The following is a 25,185-nucleotide window of genomic DNA, read 5'->3' as shown; positions in this document are numbered from 1 at the left end:
AAGGCAGATAAAAATGTTTCAATGCTTAAATTAAATTACCAAATATTCAAAGATATCACAAAATGCTGGAGTAATTCAGCAGGTCAGGCAGCATCTCAGGAGAGAAGGAATGGGTGATGTCGAGACCCTTATTCAGACTGATGTCAGGGGGGTGGGACAAAGGAAGGATATAGGTGGAGACAGGAAGATAGAGGGAGAACTGGGAAGGGGGAGGGGAAGAGGGACAGAGGAACTATCTAAAGTTGGAGAAGTCAATGTTCATACTGCTGGGCTGCAAGCTATTGCAAGCAATATTCAACGGTGTTGATAAACATGTAAGTAGCATCTTTAATCTGCATACTTTTACACATTAAAAATAGTTCTGGAACATTTGACAAGTTTAATCCAGTGAGTAATTTAATGATTAAATGTCAGAATACTAACATTATTTCAGACAATAGTTTGAGTAGATTCAACCTTGGCTATCCAGGTTAAGAATCTAGCACTATATGTCAGTTAACCAATAATCACCAATCATGATACTGTTACTTAGCCTGTATCAAGACTAAGGCGATAATCAAAAGTTAACACTTCTTAATAACAGACAGCAGTTCAGAAAAATATTATTTTTCAATGTTTTTTTAATATAAAACTTGGGGAATATCTTAAACGTTGCAATTCTTATATTTTAACAGTTTAAAAGAGACTTAAGACTCTTTTTCTTAAGTCTTGAATTCCTCACTCCCAAAGCCTATATTATGATCACTAAGGCGATCTTTCAGTAATGATCAGGAAACACATTTTAGCTATCTTGGATGAAAGCACTTTTAACTACCTAAACAAAGATAAGAGCAAACGTTTACCATGCTTTTTAAAAGATCTATTAGAATTATTAAACTTGAGGGTCATTGGATATTCTGATGTACTCCTAATTCAGGTTCATTAAGAATATGAAGGTAGCCCCTAAAATTAGGCCAGAACTAGGATACATTATTCCCTCATTTTCCCTACCAGTTTCCAGACAGCATTATTTTATTTTACCTAAAAGTTCCTTTAAAATCAAAGCATGAGTGGAGGGGAACTTACCAGTAGTATTTTTTTTGACTAAAGAGCAGCTACTGCCCTGATCCTGAGAACCTACTATTTCAGAGATACAGGGAAAACCAGACCCAGGTTCTGGCCTTAATATCTACCAACTTTAATAGCCTTTTCTCCCCAAAGAGGAGCTCTAACAATTTAGGGGAGAAATGAGAGTTTTCCCTTCTCCCTGCAATAGAGCAAGTAGTCATTGCAGCCAGCTGAGGCTAATGCTTGACAGTGATGCCCGTCTGCAGTGTTTAAAGCTGGAATTCTAGCCTGACACAATTATCACATTATAGCAGAACTACCTGTGTGCATGAACATACGTGGCTGTAAAGAATTCAACATAAATCTTATTTTACTCAAACCATTTGAAGGTAAGCTTATTCATGTAGGAATCTTCCTGATGTATCCAACATAAGCTAAGTTTAACTAACTTGTGTTAATGTTCACAATATCATAACTCTCTTTCATTTTTATAAAAATAGTCAATGCCCTCTAATAGCTACTCAAAACTGATATCATAATTCAATAAAGTACGTACATCCTATCCTTCTGACATATTTTCGATGTACAAACAAAATAATGCTTATAAGGCCATATGTAGGTGTAACTAGGCTTGCTTATAAAGAAGTTCAAGTTGAATTCAACAACAATTTATCATTCACAGCAAAACCACGTTCCATACATACTGTGATCAATAGCAGCATTTAAATATTACTTTGGAATAAGTTTTTTTATGTCTTTACTGAGCCAACTTTGCATTCAAGTGCATTGCCGTGCCTGAACACTGCTTTACCTCCAATGATGTGAATGTTGACACAAAGCAGATCACTGGTCCAGTAACATTATGGACAATCAAAACCAGTTTCCCAATGATATGCATCTTAAATCACAAGACTCCAAGCCCTGGTTACCCCACAATCCAAAAAAGACAAATTAAATTTAGAGGTAACTTCTGTGATGATATTTTGTTATTACCCAAACCTTTCTCTTCATAGAAACTGAGATTGAATATAAAACTTTATAATTTTCCCAAGACTGATGTATCCCATTTAATCAGATTGACTATCGTCAAATGAATACTGGCAGCTGTCATTACATAAGTTCCACACAACAAATAAATGAAGAGCTAGATTGGAGAAAGTGGATCAGATCTGCATTTCTTCAAAGGGCTCAATTAGGCCATTGGGTTAACTTATCTGGTCTAGTTCCTGGGTTTTCCGTTTTTGCTGTCTCTTTTTAATTTTAATCATCCATTTAATACTGAGCTTTGCAAACTCTGCCGCCTTGAACAAAGCCAAGAAAACACCACAGAGGATGGCAATCATGTTCCACTGATTGGCTGTGATTATCTGCAAAAAATCGAAGGATAATTTATCCAGAAATATTGGGATTTATACGTGTGGTAGCTGACTTTATGCAAAGGAAAATGGCATTTCATGACTAGATATACAACTTAAATATTACAAGGCCGGATCATGCACTGATATTTACTAACCCATTACCCCATTGAGAAATTAATTAATGCTGCTTTAATGGAATTATCAATAAAACAACAATATATTTTATCAGAAGATCCATAATTTTAATAGTCTTCAATGAGTATACAAAGCAAAGACCCAGTCAAATGTTGTCTTCGACAATATTTTCAGTGATAAAGGTTGACAATTTGGCTGATAATCAGAAAACTAATCAGGTTTTTTAAAGGCAAGAACCCAAATACAGAACCATGAAAGCACTGGCCATACTACTTGAGACGACCAAATGGAGTTTTAGACAAATGGTCCTTGTCGACTGTATTTGACTCGAGTAAACCGGGGGATTTATGTACAGTGCATTCAGAAAGTATTCAGACCCCATCACTTTTTCCACATTAGGCTATGTTATAGCCTTATTTTAAAATGGATTAAATTCATTTTTTTTAATCATCAATCGACATACAATACCCAATAAAAAAGAGAAAACAGGTGTTTAGAAATTTTTGCAAAGTAATTAAAAAGAAATAACTGAAATATCACATTTACATAAGTATTCAGACCCTTTACTCAGTACTTTGTTGAGGCACCTTTGGCAGCGATTACAGCCTCAAGTCTTCTTGGGTATGATGCTACAAGCTTGGCACACCTGTATTTGGGTAATTTCTCCCATTTTTCTCTGCAGATCCTCTCAAGCTCTGTCAGGTTGGATGGGGAGCGTTGATGCACAGCTATTTTCAGGTCCCTCCAGATATGTTCGATCGGGTTCAAGTCCGGGCTCTGGTTGGGCCACTCAAGGACGTTCACAGACTTGTCACAAAGTCACTCCTGCATTGTCTTGGCTGTGTGCTTAGGGTCGTTGTCCTGTTGGAAGGTGAACCTCTGCCCCAGTCTGAGGTCCAGAACACTCTGGAGCAGGTTTTCATCAAGGATCTCTCTGTACTTTGCTCCGTTCATCTTTCCCTCGATCCTGACTAGTCTCCCAGTTCCTGCCACTGAAAAACATCCCCACAGCATGATGCTGCCACCACCATGCTTCACTGTAGGTATGGTATTGGCCAGGTGATGAGCTGTGCCACTTGGCATTCAGGCCAAAGAGTTCAATCTTGGTTTCATCAGATCAGAGAATCTTGTTTCTCATGGTCTGAGAGTCCTTTAGATGCCTTTTGGCAAACTCCAAGCGGGCTGTCATGTGACTTTTACTGAGGAGTGGCTTCCGTCTGGCCACTCTACAATAATGGTCTGATTGGTGGAGTGCTGCAGATATAGTTGTCCTTCTGGAAGGTTCTCCCATCTTCACAGAGGAACTCTGGAACTCAGAGTGACCATCGGGTTCTTGGTCACCTCCCTGACTAAGGCCCTTCTCCCCCCATTGCTCAGTTTGGCCGGGCAGCCAGCTCTATGAAGAGTCCTGGTGGTTCCAAAGTTCTTCCATTTAAGAATGACGGAGGCCACTGTGCTCTTCGGGACCTGCAATGCTGCAGAAATTGATTCATACCCTTCCCCAGATCCGTGTCTCGACACAATCCTGTCTCGGAGGTCTACGGACAATATCTTCATGGCTTGGTTTCATGCACTGTCCACAGTGGGACCTTATATAGATAGGTGTGTGCCTTTCCAAATCATGTCCAATCAATTTAATTTACCACTGGTGGACTCCAATCAAGTTGTAGAAACATCTCAAGGATAATCAATGGAAACAGGATGAACATAAGCTCAATTTTGAGTGTCATAGCAAAGGGTCTGAATACTTATGTAAATGTGTTATTTCAGCTATTTCTTTTTAATTACTTTGCAAAAATTTCTAAACACCTGTTTTCGCTTTTTTATTATGGGGTATTGTGTGTAGATGATAAAAAAAAAGAATTTAATCCATTTTAAAATAAGGCTGTAAACGTAACAAAATGTGGAAAAAGTGAAGGGGTCTGAATACTTTCTGAATGCACTGTACTTCTCCGGTCATTCTGCCAATTAACATGCAAAGTCGAGCAGTGAAAGATGATCCCACTTACATCTCTGACTTCCTGAATGAACGGATCTTTCCATTCAAATACAACGAAGAACCACTGGTCACTTTGGTCAGAACCATGTCGACGGTCGTTGTATCTCACAAGAGTGGACTGTGTGAGCAATAAGAGAGTTGTTCAGAATTTAAAAACTCAAATGGAGATTCATTCCCACAGTCATGCCAAAACATTAATAAAAACACAGTAACAGAGAACTCATCATGCCCTGAACCTAATACATTATTTTTTCTCTCTGCACAGATGTTGCCTAACCTGCTGAGTGTTTCTAGCATTTCCTGTTTGTAATTCCGGTGGCTACACTGTTTCACTTTCAAATCTGAACAACATAGACCTAAGCAGATATATTGAATGCAAAACAGTGCAAGTGCTGAAAATTTGAAATTAAATGAAAAATGCTGGAAATACTCAACAGATTAGGCACCTTTTGTGGAAAGAATAGGGGATCCCTTTGTCTTCGTCAAAGACAGGACTCCCCAACCTTACCATCCACCACATCAGCTGCCTAACAATAGACAATGAGTTCATCCACTGTCATTTCCTACTTGGTAACACCACCCACTTTGTTATGGTTACAAGCCCATTTGAAAATTAAGTTGTTCATACAGGCTTAAGATAGAATCTAGTATAGAGTGCAATGCAGGACTGAAAGATGCAGAATTGTCAGGGGAATCCTGACAATATAAATTAAAAATTAAATCCAAGATTCAGTTTGACTACTGTTGTAACTTAGATGAATGTGAAAGAGGACATTGCATTCCTTGATAAGAAGCAGATTGTTTTCCCTGTCCTTGGAAGCAATCCCAATTCATTTGTTATTTTTTAAATCGTGTAGGATTCTATACTGGTTGCTACATTTGGCGATGCAATCGTACTGCATATCTAACATTATTACTGGGTTGAAGAATAGAGATGTGAATAAATCGCTTAAGAAAAATATTTTTTTCCTAAAAGGTTGCATGTCACAAATTATCAATGGTATGTTGGCACATGTCCAGATCTATTAACAGATGTCACTAATGGAAAGTAGATCCTTTATGTCTTAAAAGTAGTCATAGTTTTCCCACATGAGGACCTGGTTAAGTGAAAGTTTTTCAACAAACGAATGCCAAAGATGGCCAACAAGGTCGTATGATCACCAATCCCACTCGGTCCACCAAGGTCTACTGGATCCTCTGGTTGCTAACCATTTCAACGCCCTATCCCATTCCTATACTGACTTTTCAGTCCAGAGCCTCATCCTTTACCAGTGAGGCAACAGTCAATTTGGAGACACAGCACCTCATATTTTGCTCAAGTAGCTCACAACCCAATGGAATGAACATTGAGTTCTTCAATTTAGGTGTCCTCTTTAATAATTGACTCCAGCATCTTTCCCACCACCGAAGTCAGGCTAACTGGTCTGTAATTCCCCGTTTTCTCTCTCGCTCCTTTCTTGAAAAGTGGAATAACATTAGCTATCCTCCAATCCACAGGAACTGATCCCGAATCTATTGAACATTGGAAAATTATCACCAATGGCGTATTTCTAGAGCCACCTCCCTGAGTACCCTGGGATGCAGACCATCAGGCCCAGGGGATTTATCATCCTTCAGTCCCATTAGTCTACCCAATATTATTTCTCGCCTAATGAAAATTTCTTTCAGTTCCTCTACCCCCCTAGATCCTCTGTCCTCCAGTACATCTGGGAGATTATTTGTGTCTTCCTTAGTGAAGACAGATCCGAAGTACCTGTTCAACTCTTCTGCCATTTCCTTGTTACCCATAATAATTTCACCCGTGTCTGCCTTCAAAGGACCCACATTTGACTTTGCTACTCTTTTTCTCCTAACATATCTAAAGAAGCTTTTACTGTCCTCCTTTAAATTCCTGGCCAGCTTCCCCTCGTACTTCATCTTTTCAGCCAGTATTGCCCGTTTTGTTACCTTCTGTTGTCCTATGAAAGTATCCCAATCCTCTGGCTTCCGGCTACTCTTTGCTGTGTTATACATCTTTTCTTTGAGTTTTATTCCATCCCTAACTTCCCTTGTCAGCCACGGTTGCCTCCTACTCCCCTTAGAATCTTTCTTCCTTTTTGGAATGAAATGATCTTCCGGATTATGTCCAGAAATTCCTGCCGTTGCTGTTCCACCATCCATCCTGCTAGGACCCCTTTCCAGTCGACCTTGGCCAGCTCCTCTCTCATGCCTTCATAGTCCCCTTTGTTCAATTGCAACACTGACACTTCTGATTTAACCTTCTCCTTCTCAAATTGCAGATTAAAACTAATCATATTATCATCACTACCTCCTTTACCTCGAGTTCTCTTTATCAAATCTGGTTCATTGGACAACACTAAATCCAGAATTGCCTTTTCTCTGGTAGGCTCCATTACAAGCTGCTCTAAGAATCCATCTCGGAGGCACTCTACAAACTCTCTTTCTTAGGGTCCAGAACCAACCTGATTTTCCCAGTCTACATTCATATTGAAATCGCCCATCACCACAGTGGCATTACCTTTGTTACATGCCAGTTTTAACTCCTGCTGCATCTTACACCCTACATCCGGGCCACTATTTGGGGGTCTGTAGATAACACCAATTAGTGTCTACTCACCTTTACAATTCCTCACCTCAATCCACAGTGACTCTACCTCATCAGTCCCTATGTCTTCCCTCGCAAGGGACTGAATTTCATCCTTCACCAGCAGAGCTACCCCACCGCCTCTGCCCACCTGCCTGGGCCTTGGATATTAAGTTCCCAGGCCTGATCCTCCTGCAGCTCTGTAATCCCCACAATGTCATATCTACCAACCTCTAACTGAGCCTCAAGCTCATCTACTTTACTTCTTATACTTCGCGCATTCATATACAATACTTTCAATTCCTTACTCATCTCACCCTTCACATCGATCCCTATTACACTTGGCCAGCCTCTCCTATCCCTTTGTGAGCTTTCTTTCCCGTTAATTCTGGGGTCATTAACTATCCCTTTACTCTCTTTCCCTTTAACTCAATCCTTGACTATCCCATTTGACACCCGCCCCCTTATTTAGTTTAAAACCACCCGTGTAGCAGTGGCAAACCTGCCTGCCAGAATGCTGGTCCCTCACCCGTTAAGGTGCAATCCATTCTATCTGAATACATATACTTGCTGATGATTTAAAAAAAGCTCAATGTCTTAATCACAGGTCTTGGTTCTACTTCATTATCTGTCTATTTGATACCAAGTTATGGGTAGGCTAGGATAACACCTTACCTGCCTCATCAAAAATCTTGTGCCTTTGCTACAAACTACATCCTCCCCCATGGCTACACACTCAGGTTCCATCTGATGCAATGGAACTTTAGTATACCATCCAATCTGAGGCAACTTCAAACCCAATAGCACAACAATCTCCAATCACCAAATTGTATTTTCAAATATCATTCTCCTTTTCTGTCCCATTGCCACTGAAACCATTACTTACACCTTCTTACTTCCTCGGCTGACCAAATGCTGTTCTTGCTCACCTCAAATCTGCTTACAAATCCTTTTAACTCTTCCCAACCTGCTCTCAAATCCATGGCCTGCCTTCCATCCAAATACCCACAATCTACACTTGGTTTCATGGTGAAGTTCACTACTTTACATCACGCTGTCTTGCTTTCCTCTAAAAGCTATTTTGACATCAAGCGTTCAATAATTCCATCAGCCCATCAAATTCTCCCACACGCTCGGTCTATTCTCTCATTAGTTAGAGAACTATTGATTAACTATCATTTTTTGTCCTGCAGTAACTCTTTTCTACCAATGTATATTTGTATATTTGTATTTGTATATAATCACAACTCTCTTTACTAATTGCTTGATTCATAAGAATACGTTGTCATACACAACAGGGGGCTTATGGACAACAATCTGAAAGGAGGTAAACTCCAATCCAATTTACTGATTTATGATCAAGAAATCAATTCTACATTTGTCCATGTAACACTGGAGTTTAGTAGGATGAGAGGGGATCTTATAGAAACATATAAAATTACAAAAGGACTGGACAAGCTAGATGCAGGAAAAATGCTCCCAATGTTGGGCGAGTCCAGAACCAGGGGCCACAGTCTTAGAATAAAGGGGAGGCCATTTAAAACTGAGGTCAATAGACAATAGGTGCAGGAGTAGGCCATTCGGCCCTTCGAGCCAGCACCGCCATTCAATGTGATCATTCTCAATCAGTACCCCGTTCCTGCTTTCTCCCCATACCCCCTGACTCCGCTATCCTTAAGAGCTCTATCTAGCTCTCTCTTGAATGTATTCAGAGAATTGGCCTCCACTGTCTTCTGAGGCAGAGAATTCCACAGATTCACAACTCTCTGACTGAAAAAGTTTTTCCTCATCTCTGTTCTAAATGGCCTACCCCTTATTCTTAAACTGTGGCCCCTGGTTCTGGACTCCCCCAACATTGGGAACATGTTTCCTGCCTCTAACGTGTCCAACCCCTTAATAATCTTATACGTTTCGATAAGATCCCCTCTCATCCTTCTAAATTCCAGTGTATACAAGCCTAGTCGCTCCAGTCTTTCAACATATGACAGTCCCGCCATTCCGGGAATTAACCTAGTAAACCTACGCTGCACGCCCTCAATAGCAAGAATATCCGTCCTCAAAGGAACTCAGAAGGAACTTTTTCACCCCGAGAGTTGTGAATTTGTGGAATTCTCTGCCAGAGGGCAGTGGAGGCCAAATCACTGGATGGATTTAAGAGAGAGTTAGATAGAGCTCTCGGGGCTAATGGAATCAAGGGATATGGGGAGAAGGCAGGCACGGGTTATTGATTGTTGACGATCAGCCATGATCACAATGAATGGTGGTCCTGGCTTGAAGGGCCGAATGGCCTCCTCCTGCACCTGTTTTCTATGTTTCTAACAATTCCTGAAGCACAAGTAGATGATAGCCGCCAGGGGCCTTAATACAAAAGCTGCAGTTCTACCCGCACCGTAGTCCCAGCGTTCTCCATACCTCCTGTCTGAATTCTACCGATTCACTTCTATCTTTTTCCATCGTTTTCACCAGAGATATTTTGACCCATGTTCGAAAACCTCCAGAGAAAGTCCAGATGGAGTATGATCGGTCACTGTCCTGCATGAACTGTGCTTTGTCAGGGCTGAAAGACAAATACCAAACATCTCTGTTCAGTTTACTAAATTGCTTATTGTCCTGCACAAAACATTGCCGAACAGCAGAATTCAGCTACTTTATTAAAAAAAAATTCTGTCATTTTAAAATCTGACAGTCATAGTTTATCAAAAAAAAACATACCACGCCACTGCTAAATATGTGGAACAGAAGTAATGACATCAACGAGAAGGCATCATCAGCATTGCCCTTAATATAAAACAGTACATCACTGGACATGTGTTTCCCCCAGTGTTCTGCCTGCACTGGTCATCATGGGGCAACATTTTCATAACAAGTCAGTGATGGGTCAGTGGCAGCTGGATTAATATATGAGGTGTAAAAGAAAGTGATGCTGTTAGGATTAGACGAATTAACAGCAGGACCGATCAGTGTCCTTGAAAAATCCCGCTTCTGTCCCCAAAAAACTGATCTTAGTGTGTGTAGGATAGTTCTAATATGCAGGGATCACTGGTTGGCGTGGACTCGGTGGGTCAAAGGGCCTGTTTCCATGCTGTATCTCTAAACTAAACTAAACTAAAATAAACGGATATGCTAAAAAATACACATTGATGGATGGGCCCCTCAGAGTTGTTCACTGAATAGGTGGAGAAAAACAAAAATGTAATGATCACATAGTTGGAAATCTCCGGAAGACATTCGCATGGCAATCGATCCCTCTGAGAAACTCCCACCAGGTTCCCACCAACCGTGGATAACCTGGCGCAGTCTCAGCAAACTGCAGACAGGAATGGGGAGGAGCTAATCGAACATGCTGAAGTGGGGATATACTGAAGATGCGGCAGACTGCGAATGCGGACGGGGCCTCCAGACTATGGAACATCCCCTGAGCTGTGACGTGCTGCATGACACATGCACTGTAAAGGATCTTGCAGAGGCCAATGACGTGGCACTAAAATTTGCTCGCTAATGGCAACCAGTTGTGTGATGAATGAATAAGTTTGAATAAATGAATAAGTTTATTGGCCAAGTTTTTGCATATACAAGGAATGTGCCTTGGTACTCCGCTCACAAATGACAAACCGAGATCTTCGGCTTCCTCCCACACTCCAAAGACGTACGGGTATGTAGGTTAATTGGCTGGGTTAATTAAATGTGAAAATTGTCCCCAGTGTGTGTAGGATAGTGTTAACGTGCGGGGATCGCTGGGCGGCGCGGACCCGGTGGGCCGAAGGGCCTGTTTCCGCGCTGTATCTCTAAATCTAAATTTTTTTTTAAAAACCACAAACATACAGTTAACAATTAAGAATAAAGCATAACCACGTCAAAACAATAAGGATACAACATTGCAGTCTAAACACGTGAGTGAAAATAAACCAGAGCAAAAAAGAGACTACAGACTTTGGTTATTGAGTAGAACTACCACTCGTGGAAAAAAGCTGTTTTTATGTCTGGCTGTGGCTGCTTTGACAGTCCGGAGTCGCCTTCCAGAGGGAAGTGCTTCAAAGAGTTTGTGGCCAGGGTGAGAGGGGTCAGAGATGATCTTGCCCGCTCGCTTCCTGGCCCTTGCAGTGTACAGTTCGTCAATGGGGGGAAGGTTGCAGCCAACAACCTTCTCAGCTGTGCGAACGATCCGTTGCAGCCTCCGGATGTTGTGCTTGGTGGCTGAGCCAAACCAGACCATGATGGAGAAGGTGAGGACGGACTCAATGATAGCAGTATAGAATCGGACCATCATTGCCTGTGGCAGATTGTGTTTCCTCAGTTGCCGCAGGAAGTACATCCTCTGTTGGTCCTTTTTGACTGTGGAGTCGATGGTGGCCTCCCATTTAAGGTCCCTGGAGATGATGGTTCCAAGGAACTTAAATGACTCCACAGATGTGACTGTGGTGTTGTTGATGGTGAGTGGGGGAGGGAGGGGGATCCCTTCGAAAGTCTACAATTACTTCCACTGTCTTAAGAGCATTGAGCTCCAGGTTGTTGCGATGGCACCAGGACGCCAGCTGTGTCACTTCCCGTCTGTACGCAGATTCCTCCCCATCCTGGATCACTGCTCCTTGGCAGTCACAGACCTCACTTCTTTGGGAGATCTTCCATCTGCTGCTTCTAGCATTGTCATGTCCTACCCCAGGCCGCGGACGACAACAGAATCAACAAGGTCATCAGGAAGGCTGGCTCCGTCCTGGGAGTGGAGTTGGAGGTGGTCGTCGAGGGGAGAATGCTCCTCAAACTGCGGAGCATCTTGGACAATACAGCTCGCCCCCTCTGTGACACACTGGTCAACCTGAGGAGCACCTTCCACAACAGACTGGTTCCACCAAGATGCAGCACAGAACTCCACAGGAGATCCTTTTTCCCTGTGGCTATCAAACTTTAGAACTCCTCCCCCTTCTGTTGTGTGGGTAGACTGACTCCCCTTCCCCCCTCCCCACAACTGTACAACTCCTCCCCCTTCTGTTGGGTAGACTGACTCCCCTCCCCCCTCCCCACAACTGTACAACTCCTCCCCCTTCTGTTGGGTAGACTGACTCCCCTCCCCCCCCCCCCCAAACTGTACAACTCCTCCCCCTTCTGTTGGGTAGACTGACTCCCCTCCCCACAACTGTACAACTCCTCCCCCTTCTGTTGGGTAGACTGACTCCCCTCCCCCCCCCCCCCCCCCCCAAATCCTGGACTTTCCACTCGTCACTTTAATTACTTTAATTTCATGTGTCATACATCTTGTTGTGTTTTATGACTGTTGGCCGACCAATTTCTCTTCTGGAATAAAGTTCTATCATATCGTATCGTACTTCTATCTGCTGACCAAGATCCACAAGCATGTCTCTCTGAGACAACCTACTATTTCAGCCTGCAATTGCCGCATTGAGCTTTGGCTCCATCCTTTCTCCTCTGGTCCAGTCCTTTATTACATACATCCTCTTATGCTCTCTGTCAGTTTAGACAAACACCCTAAGACCCGATCTGCCAATCTACCTTGTTCTGGCTCTTGCACTTTTTTAAATCTGCACTTTCTGTGTAGTTATAACACCATATTCTGTTCTGCTTCCTCTCTGTTTCTCCACAACCTGTTGTACTCGCGTAAGGTCTGATTGTACCCATGTATGATATGAGATACCTGGGACATCACCTGCCACAAGAAACGATCTTACAGTATCTCAGTATAGATGACAATAATACATCAATATCAATACTCAAAACCTGACCTCTATTTCTATTTCCACAAATATTGCCCGATCTGTGCAATATATCCAGCATTTTCTGTTTTATTTAAAATAAGTCCAGCGGACTTTGAACAAAAGGCAGACACTGATTTGATAAACATTTAGTCTATTTGAAAAGTATTCAACAACAATCATTATGAACCAATAACACATCCATTCTTTCCACCCAAACCTGGCATCCACACAGAATAAAAATCCCTATTCTCATTTCTCACCTCTCAAGAAACTCCTCAAACGAAGAGAATAAGAGATAGTCAATTGCACTGAAATCTTCGTTTGTTACATTCAGATGGAACTGCAGGAATACCAGCTCCTTCTTCCTCACGTCTTGGGGTCCACGGATAACCAGGGCTGACTTCTACAGAGAAGGAGCAACAACAACTAATTGGATTCAACATGGCTGGACATACATTCCAAATGGTGTAAGATAGGAGAAAAGATTGGAGCAGACAAGAAGGGCGGCACGGTGGCGCAGCGGTCGAGTTGTGGCCTTACAGCGCCGGAGACCCAGGTTCGATCCTGACTACGGGTGCTGCCTGTACGGAGTTTGTACGTTCTCCCCATGACCGGTGTGGGTTTCCTCTGGGGTCTCCAGTTTACTCCCACACTCCAAAGACGTACAGGTTTGTCGCCTAACTGGCTTGGTATAAATATAACATTATCCCTAGAGTGCTTACGGTAGTGTTAGTTTATGAGGATTGCTGGTCGGCGCGGACTTGGTGGGCTGAAGGGCCTGTTTCCGCACTGTATCTCTAAAGTAAAGAATTCAGGCCAGCTGTCTTGGTTAAGCCCGAGGATTGTGTATCAACTGATCTATCACATTTGTTCATTTGTTTTTATATCCCAAACTTGGAATTAAATATAGTAATACATCCTTTGCAAGGGGATATGATAGGAAATTAGCCAGAGGGTGGCGAATCTGTGGAATTCGTTGCACGGATGGCTGTGGAGGGCAAAACATTATTTATTTTTAAATCGGAGTTTGATAGGTTCTTGATTAGGAAAGGCGTTAAGAGGTTATGGGGAGTAGGCAGGAAAATGTGGTTGAGAGGGAAAAATAGATCAGCCATGATTGAATGGTGGAGTGGACTCAATGGGCTGAATGGCCTACTTCTGCTCCTATGTCTTATGGTCTTATGTAAATTGAGTACAGCAGATGGTTAAAGTACTGGTACTGGTTACAGTACTGGTACTGAGTACAGTACTGGTTAAAATGGGAATATATCAATAAGGACTTGAAATTTAAATTAAAAGGTGCATGATGTACTTTACCAAGGTTTGGTTTCTGTAAGGGTCCATGTAAGTGACATGTTCCTTGATGCAATCTATTTCTCCCGGATGGCCTGGAGTCACCACAAACTGAACATGATCATGAAAATGATGCTTACAACTCAGGAGCTCAGCCTCACCCAGATAAAATGCAATGCCTGTGATATAGACAGAGACACATTCATTAGTCTGGCCGCTGCACATGGTTCAAACGTTTCACTCTACTACCCTACTTACTTACTTCATCTAAAACTCCTTTGATCCAGATATTAGGGCAGCCCAGTGCCCAAAGCCCATGTCTACAGATGCACAGTGCCTGTACATGAAACACTCTTCCAGTAAACAGATAGATGAAAAGTATTTGACAAGTCTAATACCATACTTTAATGTCCAATTATTCTGTGTATTTCAACAAATCTCCAACCAAGCCCTCACACCCCCCCCCCACCACAAGCCATTTTTGTGCACTTTAAGGTAAGGTAAGATCAGGGAATGTGAAACGTCTGTAAGATGACTGCCCGCCCTTTCATGAAAACAACAGGGAGGAGCGGAGAAAAGGTTCTGTCTGATGGTATTCATTGCAACATGCTCGGAGTAAAAGTGATGCAATAGCCTTCAGGGCTGTTCTGCCACCAGCAAGTGCATGGCTGATGCACCTCAATCTTACTGCTGGAGCAGGGAGGCATTTACAATGATTGTCTGGAGACAAGATGTCGCAAGAAACAAATTGTCATTTCTATGAAGCACATTAAATCGTGCTCCAGATGTTTGAAAGTACAATCGAGGGCAGTACTGAGTTACTCCAGAATTCTTTTGCTAAACCACCATCTGCAGTTCCTTGTGTCTAGTTTAAACAAGTAATTTATTGTCCTCCAATTAAAGTGGAACAATTTAATTTGAGAACAATAATTTACTTCTTTATAAAAGTGGATACGACCCAGGACTGCAGCACTGCCTGGATGTTATCCGTCTGGTGATACTCTCATCAGAGACAAAGGATCCTCTGCAGTTTTGAAGAGAAGTAGACTTCGGCTCACCAAGTCCACACTGACCATGATCACCCGCACACTAGTTCTATCCTAGACACGAGGGCCAATTTATAGAAGCCAATTAACCTGCAAACCTGCATGTCTTTGGAATGTGGGAGGAAACCAGAGCACCCGGAGAAAACCCACGCAGTCACAGGGGGAACATATAGACAACACCTGCGATCAGGGTTGAATCTGGGTCATGATTGTGGTGGAGGTGAGAGAGGAGGGAGTTAAGTTTTTCTGATTAAGGAGAACATTCCAGTAATATTTAGAGAGGATATACCTAGGAGATCGTCCAGTGATGGTATAAGGTAGAATTTAGAAATAAAATGGGATTGTATAATTGGCATCCCAATAGTCGGCAGGGATTAGAGGAGCAAATATGAAGAGACTAGACAGGTGGTGGCTGTCGGAATAACAGGGTTGTAATAGTGGCTGATTTCAATTCCCCCAATATTGACTGGGACATACATAGTATTGAGGCTGTGTGTGTTATGTGCATCCTGGAAGGTTTTCTCAAGTAATATTTAGATGGCCTTACTCGAGAGGGGGCAATATTCAACCTCCTCTTCAGAAATGAGGCTGGGCAAGCGACTGAAGTGACAGAGGGGGAGCATTTTGGAACCAGTGACAGTGACCATAATAGTTTTAAAATAGTCATACCCAAACATAGGACTGGCTTGCAAGTTAAAGCCCTAAATTGGTCAAGGATAATTTTGATGTCATACGACAGGAATTTGCAAAAGTTGATTAGAACAGGCTATTTACCTGTCTGGCAAGGGATGTCTGGCAAGTGGGAGGTTTTCAAAAAAACAAGATAGGGTGAGTTCAAGGCGGATGTGTTTCTGTTAAGAGCTCAAAAGGGTGCATAAGACATCCTTGGCAAATAAGGTAAATGAGAACCCTAAAAAATTCTATAATTATATTAAGTGTAAAAAGGGTAACTAGAAAGAGAATATGGTCCCTCAAGGATTAATGTGGTCATCTATGGGTGGTGCTATGGGTGTTGGACATAACAAAGACGTACAGGTTTGTAGGTTAATTGGCTTGGTGCATGTATAAATTGTCCCTAGTGTGTGTAGGATAGTGTTAAAGTGCAGGGATCACTGGTTGGTGCGGACTCAGTCGGCCGAAGGGCCTGTTTCTGCGCTGTATCTCCTATACTAAACTCCCCTCTGAAACAGCCCAGCAAGTCATTTGGTTGCATCATATTAATAGACGTCTCAAACATTCACAAAGGCAATTCGGAGCAAACAACCTAAGCTGCTTTGTTAGTGGTGGCCACACCCAGAAAATTAATACATACAATGACGGCATGTAAGATTCGGAAAGGCGGGCTGGGATTGAATAGAACTCGCACAACAGCAATTAAGACTGTGACTATCTTGTGATAAAAATATCAATACAGATGACTCATCTCAAATGCTAGTAATTCTGGAATGTCAAGCAGAACCAAAAGTGCACTACTCATGTCCAGGAGCTGAATTCATACTTGCCTTACAATGCTGTGTCAGCACAAGCCAAGTACTGGTTATTTAATTCATGATGAATTTTTTATAAGAAAATAACTGCAGATGCTGGTACAAATCGAAGGTATTTATTCACAAAATGCTGGAGTAACTCAGATTTTTTTGCACAGTTCCTGTATTGTTTATATTTATTTACTTGAACAAAGTCTATTTTGAAGTTTAAAAAAAAAATCATGCCAAATTTTAAGTAGCCTAAAAGCACACCCTTTTTTAAGTTTGAAAAGCATTAAAAATAATGAATAGGAAAGAACTGCAGATGCTGGTTTAAATCGAAGATAGACAAAATGCTGGAGTATCTCAGCGGGACAGGCAGCATCTCTGGAGAGAAGGAATGGGTGACGTTTTGGGATGAGACCCTTCTTCAGACTGATGTCAGGGGAGTGGGCTCTCTGTACCACCCACTCCCCTGACATCAATGTGAAGAAGGGTCTCGACCCAAAACATCACCCATTAAAATAATGAATATTGGAAGCCGCTGATAATTAACCAGTAGAAAAGTAAATAAGTGATAGCAATGTTTTATTTATGGGATTCTCAGATGGCCCAGGCAAGAGGATGTGAAAGAAAAATACTTTATATTTATATCACAGTCTCCCAATCACAACCATTGAAATAATTTATTTTGGAAGTACAGTCTTTGTTGTGATTCTTTTCAGCATGCACAGTAGGAACCACAATTTGCAATTAATTATGAGTCATCAATTTGTTTTGTTGGTTTTGATTAGAGTTGAATGCGTCTTGGGCCTCAGGTCTTCATCAGGAATGTATGGACCAGCAAACGGCACTGGTGCCACTAACATCTCATCTGAAAAGTGCACCTCCTACTGTGTAGCTCTCCGAGTACCACAATCAAACAATTTCCCAGATCATGTCCTAGAAGGCAACTCATGTATAACTGATTAAAGTGAACACACAGACAAGCAGTTATGAGAAAAGTCAATGGCCAAGATGAAGTAAATGGCAGCATCGTGGCAATGCTGCTGCCTCACAGCGCCAGAGGTCGGAGTCCGATCCTGACCTCTGGTGCGGTCTGTGTGGAGTACGCACGTGCTCCCATGATGGGTTTCCACCGGGTGATCCAGTTTCCTCACACATGCCAAAGGTGTGCGAGTTAGTAGATTAATTGGCCTCTGTAAACGGGCCCAAGTGTGTAAGGAGTGGATGCAAAAGTGGGTTAACACAGAACGAGTGTGAACGGGTAAATGGTCGGCATGGGCTCAGTGGGATAAAAGGCCTGCTACAGTGTGATATCTCTAAATTAAACTAAAAAAAGAGAGATCCATCTTGCCAAATTGTAGCTAAATACAAATATCCTCCCAGAGTACATTAGACTTTAACTCCTCAGAAAAAAAATTAAATGCCAATTAATGTGGACAATGAGGATGAATTCTCTCAGCGTACTGCGTAAGGGATTTTTTTTCTTAAGGTGATGGATCATATGATTTGTTTCGTTGGGTTGTTGTTGTTTAAATTAATTAAATTATTGCTTCGTATGGGAGGCGCATTCCCAATCTCGTTGTACCCCTGTACAATGACAATAAAGATATATTGTATTGTATTGTATTGTATTACTTCCCGCAGTGCATCATGTTCAGACACAACAAAATTCTGTTAGCATCACATTCTTGCTCTTTATGTTAAGTTAAAATTTATTTGAACACTAGATTTAGCTTTAGTTCTGCAGGCACTTGGTTTAGAATGAAGCACAGCGAACTAAATTTGAAATTAAACTAATATCATAAGTAACTAAAATTTGTATTTTGCAAAACTCACGTTAATTAAATAGTGAGACACAGAAAGTTGAATCTAATTAAATGTATCATCAGATTGCTTCTAGTAAAAGTAATGAGGGTAAAAAGTTTAAAAAATCAGGTGATTTCTACATAAAACTCGAAAGGCCAAGAACTAACTTAAGGCAGCAATTTCATAAGAAAATAAATGAAATGTTCTTACCAGGAGCATCGTATTTCTGAACTTCCTGAAAAGAGACAGACATGACAGGATGTTTGAGCTTCTCTCTGTAGTCAGTGATGGTCTGATAGACCAGGAACACCGCCACTGACATCAAGAGCAGGTAGATGAAGATAAGAATGACAGAAAACGTGTTCTTCAGGCAGGCTTTCCCGAAGATAAGGGAAAAAAGGCTCGTTGAGCCCACGTCATTGTCTAGAACAAGGGGAAAATAATTTAGCTCCTTTCTTATTTAACGTGATTATGCCCATCAGATTTGACATACTAAAACAGCAGAGTAACAACTTATTCACAACTGCGTGATTATAAAGCATCTCTATAGATTAGCACACACGCAATCATATTCTTACTTGCGGCTGCAAATATTATATTGCACAAGAATGAGATGGAAGAGCAGGTTGTCCTTTCCATGGCCTTGTTTGGATATGGAGTACTGTACGATCATTGGCACAACTACCACAGAGGAACAAGCGTTTATTTACACAGAAAATGTCACAAACACTCAACAGGTCAGACAGCATCTGTGGAAGGAGAAACAGTTAATGTTTTCAGTCTGGGACATCTCATAATTACTTGAAAAGAGAAAAAAGTGTTATTTTTTGGTAGGAGAGAAAGTGATGGAGGGATATGAAGGGAAAAAAAGAGAATATTCAGTTGTTCCCCCCGAATCCACAGCTACCTCCGAACATTTTGACCTGATAGAGGGTCTGCAGGCTGACAAGGAGATATGGATGTTGAATGAAAATGACCTGTCAATGAGTGAACGCACATAGACATTGAAGAGGGAACTACTGTGGGCAGAGATAAATACTGAAAGGGTGAGGCCAGCTGATAAGAGTGCAGAAATACTTAAGATGAAAGGTTGGAAGGGGTAGACATAAAAAGCTGGAGTAACTCAGCGGGACAGGCAGCATCTCTGGAGAGAAGGAACAGGTGATGTTTCGGGTCGAGACCCTTCTTCAGACTCTCGACCTGAAACGTCATCCATTACTTCTCTCCAGAGATGCTGCCTGTCCCGTTGAGTTACTTCAGCTTTTTGCGTCTATCTTCGGTTTAAACCAGCATCTGCAGTTCCTTCCTACACAGGTTGGAAGGGAAATTTTCATTCAGTGAGGAACAGAAGTCCTTCAATGCGGATTTAAATTAAAGGAAAGAGAGGAAACAATCCTAAAGTGTCTTAACAGGATGAATGTGGAGACGATATTTCCTTTTGCGGGAGAACCTAGAATTGGGGGGGGAGGGTCATTGTTTAAAAATGAGTCAGCATTTAAGACAGAACTGAAACATGTTTTTTCTCCCACAAAATTTTGTTGAAAATGTATTTGAAACTTTCTTTCTCAAAGAAGCAGAGAAGTTGAATAGTTTTTGTGGAAGAATTATTAGATTCTTAACAGGCGAAGTGGTGAAAGACAACCAGGAAGAGATGGGAATGTGTAGTTGAGATGACAATCAAATCAGCTACGACTGTATTGAATGGCAAAGCAGGCTCGAGGGCCCATTCAGGCTATTAATTTGTATGTTTGTACGCGTGTTCATAAAGGTTTAGCACCCTTGTGAATTAGCAGAGGGACAGAAAGTAAAAATTCGGAAGGAGAGACAGGAATGTGCCAAAGGGTAGGATGCTCAAAAGAAACAGGAAATGCCAGAAGGCCAAAAGAACGAGTGGTATATATTTGCACTTTATTCAAATATACAAATTTTGAAATCCCACAAGAAATTTCAGGGCAAACAAATTAACTTTCAGAACTTTAAAGTCAACTTCTAACTTTAAAAGGGAAGATAGCAAATACCCAAAACTGCAATTTTGTGAACTAAACATACAATTTATCTATAAGAAGAACAAAAAACAGATTAAAGATTGGCACTGGGAGAATTTAATTAAAGGGTATCCTCATCCCAAGGCAAGCCAATTTATCCTCAGAAGCAAGATGCTTCTGAACTTAGTATAAACTGGGTAACATTTACAGATACAAATGAACTCAGTAAATTCATAATGGAACCAGGAAAAGCTTACAGCTGAAAAACACCCCCACAATAACCCAAAGATAGACACAAAAAGCTGGAATAACTCAGTGGGTCAGATAGCATCTCTGGAGAAAAGGAATAGGTGACATTTCAATAGACAATAGGTGCAGGAGTAGGCCATTCAGCCCTTCGAGCCAGCACCGCCATTCAATGCGATCATGGCTGATCACTCTCAATCAGTACCCCGTTCCTGCCTTCTCCCCATACCCCCTCACTCCGCTATCCTTAAGAGCTCTATCCAGCTCTCTCTTGAAAGCATCCAACGAACTGGCCTCCACTGCCTTCTGAGGCAGAGAATTCCACACCTTCACCACTCTCTGACTGAAAAAGTTCTTCCTCATCTCCGTTCTAAATGGCCTACCCCTTATTCTTAAACTGTGGCCCCTTGTTCTGGACTCCCCCAACATTGGGAACATGTTTCCTGCCTCTAATGTGTCCAATCCCCTAATTATCTTATATGTTTCAATAAGATCCCCCCTCATCCTTCTAAATTCCAGTGTATACAAGCCCAATCGCTCCAGCCTTTCAACATACGACAGTCCCGCCATTCCGGGAATTAACCTAGTGAACCTATGTTTTGGGTCGACACCCTTCTTCAGACTAAGAGTCAGGGGAAAGGGAGACACGAGATATAGGTTTCACCTAGCACACAACTAATAATGGCCTGTTTCCCTTATCATTGTGACTTTTTTGCATTTCTTTCATTCATTTGTTCTATGTCTCTCTTATCACTCGTTTCCCTGACTTTCAGTCTGAAGAAGGGTGTCGACCCAAAACGTCATCTATTCCTTTTCTCCAAAGATGCTGTATGACCCCCTGAGTTACTCCAGCTTTTTGTGTCTATCTTTGGTTTAAACCAGCATCCGCAGTTCATTCCTACGCACCACAATAATTCAATGCAGGAAGAAACTTTAAAACTGGCACAAAGATCAAATTTATTCACAGTTTTACAAATTATTCTCCAAAGCCAATACAAAATATTCATCACAGATTAAGTCCTGGCCTTATTTTAATTAAGATTCCAGAAACCACCCGCTCTCAGCATCTGCATACCCATATCCAAGAAGCAGACCTTGAAATCTCAAGGTCTTCAGATAAGAGAAGTTATCAAAGGCTGGTTCAAGGAAGGAAATGCAAAAATGGTTTTAAAGTAACCTCTTCCTGAATACACAACATTGCAAACGTATGGAATATAAACCAGGCGTCTTCCAACAGGCAAAGTTGGAATATTGAGGCAGAGCATTTTTTGAATTAATGTTCATACCTTGCAATACTTCGTTGTTAACATATTCTTCCTCTGCATCATTCTCAATGGCGAGATCAGGACTATAACGGCTTTCCTCCGTTTGATCATTTGTAAGCTGTAGAGAAGAGTAAACATTTTATAAGCATAAGAAGCAGGTTTATGACGGTAACCAAGGTAAGGAACAACATCATCTGGTGGTAGGCACCAAAAGCTGGAGTAACTCAGTGGGTCAGACATTATCTCTGGAGAGAGGGAAAATGGGTGATGTTTCGGATCGAGACCCTTCTTCAGACTGAGAGTCGGGGGAAAGGGAAACAAGAGATATAGACGGTGATGTGGCGAGATATAGAACAAATGAATGGATGATAGTAATTTGAATCAGTTTAAAAGTAATATTGTTTACTTTCAGTGGGTGGTTCAAATTAATGCATGCAGATGTAAATAGCATCTCAAATTTTTTTTTTTAGAAAAAAACCTAAAATAATAGTTATCCCCCTATGGGGTATACTGTTCATTGCAGTCCTTGCCACAGAGTAGTCAAATTTATTCACCAGTGTCCTTTCGTATCTTAAATGAGTATACAATGCCAAACACAGTCCATGCATGGACAAGGCCAGGAAACGGAAAACTTCAGTGGAATTGCTAAAAACAACTGTAGCTGGTTACTGGACATGAACAAAGCCCACCAACGCTTCTATTTCCATAGAAGATTGAGGCGATTTGGTATGGTATGTTGACAAACACTCTCTTGAGCATCTACAGGTGTTCGGTAGGGAGCATATTGACTGGTTCCGACGAGCGAGGCCTGGTTCGATAATACAAACGCCCAGTAATGAAGGAGATTATAAAAGGCGGTGAGCACTGGCCAGTCCAGCAAGGGTACTGACCTCCCCACCATTGACGAGATCTATAGGAGTCACTGCCTCAAAAAGGCAGCCAGCATCACTAACGCATGGCATCCCTGTGTGGTACCTCAGCTGCACGGAGGCACAAAGGAAAGCTCTACAGCGGGTAGTCCATAGAGCTCAGAGGGCCATCGGAACACAGCTACCAGACTTGGAGGGCATCTACAACACACGATGCCTCAGAAAAGCCACCAGCATCCACAAAGACTCTTCACACCCCTGCAACAGTCTGTTCGAACTCCTTCCATCGGGCAGACGATACAAGGCCTTCTATGCCCGCACCTCCAGACTCAGGAACAGCTTCATCCCCAGGGCCATAGCTGCTATGAACCGGTCCTGCTGAGCCGGATGGCCACAACGCATAGATCAACTTGCACTTTACCCTGTCCAAAACTGTTACAACTGTTTTGTTTCGTTGGGTTGCTGCTGTCTAAATTACCTAAATTATTGCATCGTATGGGAGGCGCATTCCCAATCTCATTGTACCCCTGGGTACAATGACAATAAAGATATATTGTATTGTATTGTATTGTAAGGACCTACACCGATGACCACATTTGCTTTTCACTCCTGCTATCGGGAAGAAGGTTCAGGAATCTGAAAACTGTAACGTCCAGGTTCAGGAGCTGCATCTTCCCAACAATAGACTATTGATCACTGAGAACTCCAACTAAGCTACGAACTGCATTGATTGACTTGGCGGTTTGTTTTTGTCCTTGCACTATATTGTTTGTTTACTTTAATATTTTGAACTTTTTTTGTAATTTATTATGGTGTTTACAGAATACTATGTTTACACATCTGTGTAGGAAGGAACTGCAGATGCCGGTTTCCACCGAAGGTAGACACAAATTGCTGGAGCAACTCAGCGGGACAGGCAGCATCTCTGGAGAGAAGGAATGGGTGACGTTTCGGGTCAAGTTTCAAGAAGGGTCTCGACCCGAAACGTCACCCATTCCTTCTCTCCAGAGATGCTGCCTGTCCCGCTGAGTTACTCCAGCATTTTGTGTCTATCTTCGATGTGTACACATCTGTCGTGCTGCTCTAAGTAAGAATTTCATTGTTCTGTTTTCGGGACATATGACCGTAAAACACTAGACTCTTGAACTTACAGTTGTATACAGCTCTCTTGGCAGTGATGGTGCCTGACTCATGGACATGTAACAAAGCGAGGGTGGAGGCAGGGTTGCTGGATGGGATGTGGGACATGACGCCAACAACTATTTCACAATCCCCCTCTATAATCCCCCTTTACATAATAAAGAATTGTCGCACTTTAGTTTATAGTTTAGAGAACCAGGTGAAAATAGGCCCTTCGGCCCATCAACAACCACCTGTACACCAGTGCTGTTATCTCAGTATCGCATCCTAGAAACAATTTTCAGACGCCAATTAACCTACAATCCTGTACTTTTTCCACATCTTTGGAATGTGAGAGGAAACCAGAGGACACCCATGGGGTCACAGGGAGAAACTGTAAACTCCGCACACAGAGCTCCCGCAGGCAGGATCGATCCTGGGTCTCTTGCGCTGTAAGGCAGCAGCTCTACCGCTGTTGTAAAATGGAGGACTGACTAGGTATTGTGGGACTGGACCACAATCCATTTTGTGGTCAGGTCCCACAAACGGAAGAGGGCAGTGAGGCCTTGCTTATCAGCAGAGGCAGGTTGAGCTGAATACAGAAGGTTACTGAATTGTTCAGGCCATTGTTCAGGCTTAGGGATAGTGAACAAAATGTTTGGTCATCACCGTAGGAAAATCCAGCATCGTCTATTGTCTGTCCATCTATAATACTAAAACTCTCGTTTGAATGTTCCTGAACTACAGCTAAAACGGTACACGATAGCGCAACAATTTTAGGCCCACCTTACTCACCGTCGTCCCTTTGGTGTTAATGGAAGTAGTTTCATTGAAATCAGTGTTATATTTTTTAAGTTATTCACATTTTAAAGTTTAAATCTATCTCCTAGGGAGGGAGGGGGGAGGGAGGAAGGGGGAGGAGGGGGTAGGGGGGGAGGGAGGGAGGGAGGAGGGAGGAGGGAGGGGGAGGATAAGGGGGGTTGAGGGGGACAGAGTGGGATGAGGGGGAGGGGAGGGGGTGGAGGGAGGGGGAGGAGGGGGTAGGGGGGAGGGAGGGGGGGAGGGAGGGGGAAAGGGAGAGGGAGGGAGGGAAGGAAGGCGAGGAAGGGGGGGGAGGGGGGAGAGGGGAGGGTGCTGCACCAATGCAGGAGAGGTTTGGGCCCAATGGGTCCACTTGGTCTAGTAAGATTATAAAATTGTCCCTTTACACTTTATTAAGCACACGGTTGCTTATGCAGTTGTTAATATTATTG

The 25,185-nt window shown here is 42.3% G+C and overlaps 1 protein-coding gene across 1 annotated transcript in view; it reads right to left on the bottom strand.

Annotated features, from left to right (window-relative positions):
* Window positions 1-470: 470 nt before the first annotated feature.
* Window positions 471-25,185, bottom strand: part of pacc1 (proton activated chloride channel 1) — a 33,215-nt gene continuing 8,500 nt past the window's right edge. Inside the window, exons 2-8 of the mRNA XM_078405775.1 lie at window positions 21,966-22,062; window positions 18,659-18,871; window positions 14,149-14,303; window positions 13,092-13,234; window positions 9,536-9,680; window positions 4,550-4,657; window positions 471-2,414 (exon numbers count right to left, since the gene is read on the bottom strand). Coding sequence (XP_078261901.1) covers window positions 2,253-2,414; window positions 4,550-4,657; window positions 9,536-9,680; window positions 13,092-13,234; window positions 14,149-14,303; window positions 18,659-18,871; window positions 21,966-22,062 — 1,023 coding nt within the window. The 3' untranslated portion in view covers window positions 471-2,252. The remainder of the gene's footprint in view (window positions 2,415-4,549; window positions 4,658-9,535; window positions 9,681-13,091; window positions 13,235-14,148; window positions 14,304-18,658; window positions 18,872-21,965; window positions 22,063-25,185) is intronic.

The sequence above is a fragment of the Rhinoraja longicauda genome, chromosome 9, assembly GCF_053455715.1.
Source record: "Rhinoraja longicauda isolate Sanriku21f chromosome 9, sRhiLon1.1, whole genome shotgun sequence".
Lineage (NCBI taxonomy): Eukaryota > Metazoa > Chordata > Chondrichthyes > Rajiformes > Arhynchobatidae > Rhinoraja > Rhinoraja longicauda.
This window is presented reverse-complemented; position numbering and strand designations above follow the sequence as displayed.